We start from the raw sequence: 5,912 nt of genomic DNA on the forward strand, positions 1-5,912 counted from the left end.
GCACTGGGTGTATGTGCAGGTGCCAAGAGCTGCCGCGGGGCTCACCAGGACCAGTTGAGATCCTGCCCCGCCGCCACCTTCGGAGCGGCAGCTGCTTGAGGACGGAGCAAGGGGACCTCAGAGGTGTCCCCAAGGTGAGGTAGCAGGGCACAGCATGAGCACCGGGGATTGCACAGCACCTGAGGCTCGGCTTGGGTTTCAGCAGGGTGAAGGGGCACCATGACTGTGTGGGGACAAAGAGGTCCTCAAAGTGGGGCTGGGCACAGCCTTTGTCCCCAGCTTTCTGGACTTCACCTTTTCTCCTTGCAGATGAACCTTCTCAGCCAGGTAAAGAGGGAGCCGGTGAGGAGGGCATCTCCACCCAGGTGGTGACACCCCTCTGCTGTGGCACCCAGCGCCCACGGACCCTGCAGCTGCAATCTGCCTGGTGCCGACTCGGGGGCTGGGGATGGCTGCCAGCCCGGTGCCAGCAGGATGGGTGCTAGCAGGGGCTGGGTGCCAGCAGGGGCTGGGTGCTTGCAGGGCTTGGTGCTAGCAGGGCTGGATGCTAGCAGGGGATGGGTGCCAGTAGGGTGCCAGCAGGATGGGTGCTAGGAGGGGATGGGTGCCAGCAGGGGATGGGTGCCAGCAGGGGATGGGTGCTAACAGGGGATGGGTGCCAGCAGGGTGCTAGCAGGATGGGTTCTAGCAGGGAATGGGTACCAGCAGGGGATGGGTGCTAGCAGGGGATGGGTGCTAACAGGGGATGGGTGTCAGCAGAGTGCCAGCAGGATGGGGGCTAGCAGTGGGTGGGAGTTATCAGGATGGGTGCTAGAAGGGGATGGGTGCTAGCCTGGGATGGGTAAGAGCAGGGGGTAGGTGCTAGAGGATGAAGATGCCAGTAGGGGTGAGCATGTGCCAGCAAGGCTGGGTGACCAGAGTGGATGAGTGCAAGGAGGAATATGTGCTAGCAGGGCTGGGTGCCATCATGGGCTTGGTGCCAGCAGAGGCTGGGTGCCAGGCTCACTCTGCCTCTCCCCACAGATGAGCACCCTGGTGCAGACCCTGCAAGCCCCAGCTGGGCTCTTCCTGCAGCCCTGGCGCTGGCTGAGCTCCTGGGTATGACAGGTTTGGGGGTGCTGGCACAGGGACCCTGGCCAGGGACTCAGGCAGTGGATGGCAGCACTCTGGGCAGGACCTGAACCATGCTGCTGGTGCCATCCCATTGTGGCCCCTGGGTCCCACCTCCCAGTGCCACCAGGGCTAACTCCAGGTGTTTGTCCCTCCAGGTGATCAGCTCCAAGCAGGTATGTGCCAGCGTTGCCTTCGTGTCCCGCACCTCCCATCTCACCCCTGCCTCAGCAGGGCCAACCCCAGCAGGCCCTGCCTTTTCCTCAGCACCCACGGGGGCTCAGCACTTCGAGGAGGTGGCCCCTTCTCGGAGTGATTCCCCATCCCTGGAGACCCGAGCCCAAGTCACCAGGGATGGGGGCTAAGCCAGCATGCAGGGGACGCTACTAGAGTCCCCAGGACACTGGCGGCCCTGAAACACTGCCGGGTCTCCAGGCGGCGGCCGGGGCGACGAACACGGCGGCGTTCTTCCTCTGCGAGGCGCTGTTGGGCCAGCACTTTGATGTGGTCCCCAATGGGATGGCCGAGCCCCAGCCCGGGGACCTCTTCCTCTTCCCTCTGACCTCTGGAGTCCCTGGCTGGTGGGGAGCCCACGCTGGTGTCTACTGTGGTGACGGAGAGATCATCCACCTGGAAGGTGAGCCTCAGCGGTCGGTCCTGGCATGGGCACATCCCCAGGAAAGGGACACACGATGCAGTGCCCTCTCTGCCCCCATAGGCAGCTCGGGGACGTCCCCATCGGGGATTGTGGCCAAGCACGGCAAGAGTCACCTGCTGCGGACGCGGGGCCCGGCCAAGGTGCTGCGGAGGAAGGGAGGGCTGGATGCGGCCGCCCTGCAGCGACGCGTCCGGGCGGCCATGCAGCAGGCGGTGGAGTACGACCTTGGCACCTGCAACTGCATCCACTTTGCCCTCAGCCTGCTGGGGCTGGGTCACCTGGCTGGCACCATGGTGGGTCCCACCGCCAGAGTGGGTGCCACCACCCCTAGGGACTTTGATGCTCTCTCCAGTCACATAGCACCACAGCCCAATCTCCTCTGCCAGGTGTCCCCAGCACTGCAGTGATGGAGGTGGCAACGAGCCTGGGGACCACCGGGGCTGGAGAATCCCTCCCTGAGGGACCGGAGCACCCTTCCCTAGGGGACTGGAGCCCCCTTCCCCAGGGACTGGAGCACCCTTCCCTAGGGGACTGGAGCACCCTTCCCCAGGGGACTGGAGCACCCTTCCCCAGGGGACTGGAGCACCCTTCCCCAGGGACTGGAGCCCCTTTCCCCAGGGACTGGAGCACCCTTCCCCAGGGGACTGGAGCACCCTTCCCCAGGGACTGGAGCCCCTTTCCCCAGGGGACTGGAGCACCCTTCCCCAGGGACTGGAGCCCCTTTCCCCAGGGACTGGAGCACCCTTCCCCAGGGACTGGAGCCCCTTTCCCCAGGGACTGGAGCACCCTTCCCCAGGGGACTGGAGCACCCTTCCCCAGGGACTGGAGCCCCTTTCCCCAGGGACTGGAGCACCCTTCCCCAGGGGACTGGAGCACCCTTCCCCAGGGGACTGGAGCACCTTTCCCCAGGGACTGGAGCCCCCTTCCCCAGGGACTGGAGCCCCTTTCCCCAGGGACTGGAGCACCCTTCCCCAGGGGACTGGAGCCCCTTTCCCCAGGGACTGGAGCCCCCTTCCCCAGGGACTGGAGCCCCCTTCCCCAGGGACTGGAGCACCCTTCCCCAGGGGACTGGAGCACCCTTCCCCAGGGACTGGAGCCCCTTTCCCCAGGGACTGGAGCCCCCTTCCCCAGGGACTGGAGCACCCTTCCCCAGGGACTGGAGCACCCTTCCCCAGGGGACTGGAGCACCCTTCCCCAGGGACTGGAGCACCCTTCCCCAGGGGACTGGAGCATCCTTCCCCAGGGGACTGGAGCACCCTTCCCCAGGGGACTGGAGCACCCTTCCCCAGGGACCAGAGGATCTTTCCTCAGGGGACTGGAACATTCTTCCTCAGGGGACTGGAGAATCCTTCTTCAGGGGACCAGAGCATCCTGGCTCAGGGGACTGGAGCGTACTTCCCCAGGGACTGGAGCATCCTTCCCTGGGAGACTAGGGAATCCTTCCTTGCGGGACTAGATAATCCTTCCCCAGGGGACTGGAGCATCCTTCCCTGGGGGATTGGAGCATCCTTCCTCAGAGAACCAGAGCATCCTACCCTGGGGGACCAGTGTTTCACCAGAAGTTTTGGCATCCCTCCTACAATCACAAAATCTCCAAATGCTTTGGGTTGGAAGGGACCTGTCGAGCTGAATGCCAAAGCAGCCCTGGAGCAGGAGTAGGGGTTGTACTGGACTCAAAAATTCCCTTGAAGTAAATGCAGGTGAACCAACAGCAAGCAGCTGTCAGTCAGTTTCTGGGAATCAAAGAGCTTTCCATGCAAACTTTTGGTCACTTGTGGCCTTGAGGATGAAGTGGTTGGAAGAAAGGAGAGGAAAGGATGAGATAAAAAGTAAGAAAGAGAGTAAGATGTCACAGCCTGGATCCAGCAGTCTCTCACGGGATCAGTCCAAGACTTTTGTTCTTAGCTGTTCATCCAGTGAAAGGCTTCTGTGGAAGATGCAGCACATGGGTCCTCTGCAGGAGGACTGTGGAATTTCAAGGAGCATTATGTTTAACAGGGTCCTTCAAAAGAGGCTGATGTATCCTCAGTGGGGCTGGGGTGTCTGGGAGGGCTGGAGAACCCAGATAGGGCTGTGGTCCCCATGAGGCCTTTGGTGTACCCACTACAGCTGGTCTCCAGCTGCCTGCACTTGTGAGGGACCCAGCAGCAAGGGGTGGGAAAGGCAGGGAAGAGATCTGGGAAACCTCCATCCCTTTTGAGGCCAGCCTACAGCCCACCCACACACCCTCACATTGCAGGGGTGGTGCTCCGTGATGTGAGGGACTGGCAACAGCCACATCAGCCTGAGGATGACCAGCCCTGAGCCACAGAGGAGCCTCAGCATTGCCCCACACACCCCAACGCCTCAGCCCAGGGAAGGACCTTTGCTGAGCAGGAGCTCTTCCCTTCTGCTTGCTGCAGCTGCCTTGCCATGCATTCCTTAGGGGCTTCAGTACTGCTGCCTCCATCCAATGTCCCCATTGCCCTCCCCCAACATCTACAATGACAATAAAGCAGAGAGCACAAGACAATGCAGAAGGTACTGCCTGGATGTCCTAGAGCAGACAATGTGTCCCCATGCAGCTGTGCTGGGCTGACCTGGGGCTGCTGCCAGGAGCCCACCCAGCTGCCCCATCCCTGCCCTCCTCAGCTGCACAGGGGCAGACAGCTCTGACCAAAGGCTTGTGGCTGCAGAGAAGGACAGCACCAGCCCAGGCTGCTGGACACCACTGCTGGCCCCGGGGCATGGACAGGCCTGGGGCAGGGGCTCCCTGTGGCCTTGTGGCTCTGCAGCAGGGCTTTGGTGTTGTGCAGGAGCAGGAGGTGAGCAGGGTCCAGGATGTAGGCCTTGTGCTTGGCCAGCCAGGACACCTCTGCCTTGGGGACCTTGGATTCCTCCTCTTCAGAGCCTTACTGTTCAACTGCTTTATGAATGACATCGATGAGGGGGCAGAGAGACAGAGTCTGCTCAGCGAGTCTGATGCCCTAACTGAATGGGGAGGTGCAGGCAGACCAGTGGCTGTAGTCTACCTTGACCTTAGGAAGGCTTTTGACACTGTCTCCCATAACATCCTTGTGAGCAAGCTCAGGAGGTGTGGGATAGAGGAACAGACAGTGAGATGGATTAGGAGCTGGCTATACATTAGAGTGCAAAGAGTGGTGGTCAGTGGTGCCAAGCTCCTCTGAAGAGCTGCAACCAGTGGAGTCCCCCAGGGATCAGTGCTGGTTCTGGTCCTGTTCAACATCTTTATCAATGATATTGATGAGGGGACAGATAGACAGACAGATAGACACCTGAAGCCTGTGATGCCATTCAGAGACTTGGACAGACTGAGAGCTGTGCAGAGAGGAACCCAAGGAGGTTCAACAAGGATGAGTGCAGAGTGGTGCACCTGGGAAGGAAGAATAAACTGCAGCAGGACAGGCTGGGAGGTGATCTGCTGGAGAGCAGCCCTGTGGAGAAGGACCTGGGAGTGCCGGTGGGCAACAAGTTCTGCATGGGTCAGCAATGTGCCCTGGTGGCCAAGAAGACCAAGGAACTGAATCTACTTACATCCAGGGAATCCAATGCCACCTGGGCCTGGTTTTGTATTTTCTTCTATTTCCCCTTTCCTTATACCTTTGTAACCTTCCCTGGTACTCAAATGCTATGGATATTTTGTTTAAAATTACCTTTTTACTTCCAAACTGCTTCCAGACCATTCCTTGCATGATTTTACCTCTCCTTTCTCCTGCCTCATTTCCTTTTACCTTACCAGGAAAAATGGAGAGGGGGAGGAAATCTAAATCTGTTCTGTTTCGCTTTTGGACTCCAGGTGAAGCCTTAAACCACCTCAGGTGTCCATGAACAGGGGGCTTAGATTTCTCCACTCCTGTGCCCACTGTCCATAAACTACATCCAGGGGGAACTGGGTCAGGAAGTAAAGGCAGGGTAGGATGTGGGTGCAGAAGCCATCACACCAGGACCCTGGCACACAGCTCCATGCTCACCAGGTCCATTCTGGCTTCTGCCCAGACGCCAGAGAGCAAAGTGGATGCAGTTGTTGGTGCCTGGCTGATAGCTGCCTCTGCTGTTCATTGCCTTCCTGACGTTGCTATGGAATTCCATGAGGTCCATCCCACCTCTTTTCCGGTACATCTGGCATTTGCCCCTGGCCCTTGTC

General features: G+C 59.9%; 1 protein-coding gene across 1 annotated transcript; it reads left to right on the forward strand.

Annotated features, from left to right (window-relative positions):
• The first annotated feature begins 219 nt into the window (after positions 1-219).
• On the forward strand, positions 220-2,184 carry LOC128897990 (uncharacterized). Its single transcript, XM_054168772.1, has 5 exons — positions 220-327; positions 1,024-1,098; positions 1,269-1,454; positions 1,501-1,747; positions 1,829-2,184. The coding sequence occupies exons 1-5, from the start codon at positions 220-222 to the stop codon at positions 2,173-2,175; spliced, it is 963 nt and encodes a 320-aa protein (XP_054024747.1). The 3' UTR covers positions 2,176-2,184.
• Positions 2,185-5,912: the final 3,728 nt, after the last annotated feature.

Source organism: Dryobates pubescens, chromosome 17 (genome assembly GCF_014839835.1).
Source record: "Dryobates pubescens isolate bDryPub1 chromosome 17, bDryPub1.pri, whole genome shotgun sequence".
Classification (NCBI taxonomy): domain Eukaryota; kingdom Metazoa; phylum Chordata; class Aves; order Piciformes; family Picidae; genus Dryobates; species Dryobates pubescens.

Bases quoted from the DNA above. Each gene is read 5' to 3' on its own strand.
- LOC128897990 (XM_054168772.1), top strand. From the start codon at position 220: ATGACTGTGTGGGGACAAAGAGGTCCTCAAAGTGGGGCTGGGCACAGC. The intron at 328-1,023 runs GTAAAGAGGGAG...CTCTCCCCACAG, and splicing joins AGATGAACCTTCTCAGCCAG to ATGAGCACCCTGGTGCAGAC. The intron at 1,099-1,268 runs GTATGACAGGTT...TTGTCCCTCCAG, and splicing joins GGCGCTGGCTGAGCTCCTGG to GTGATCAGCTCCAAGCAGGT.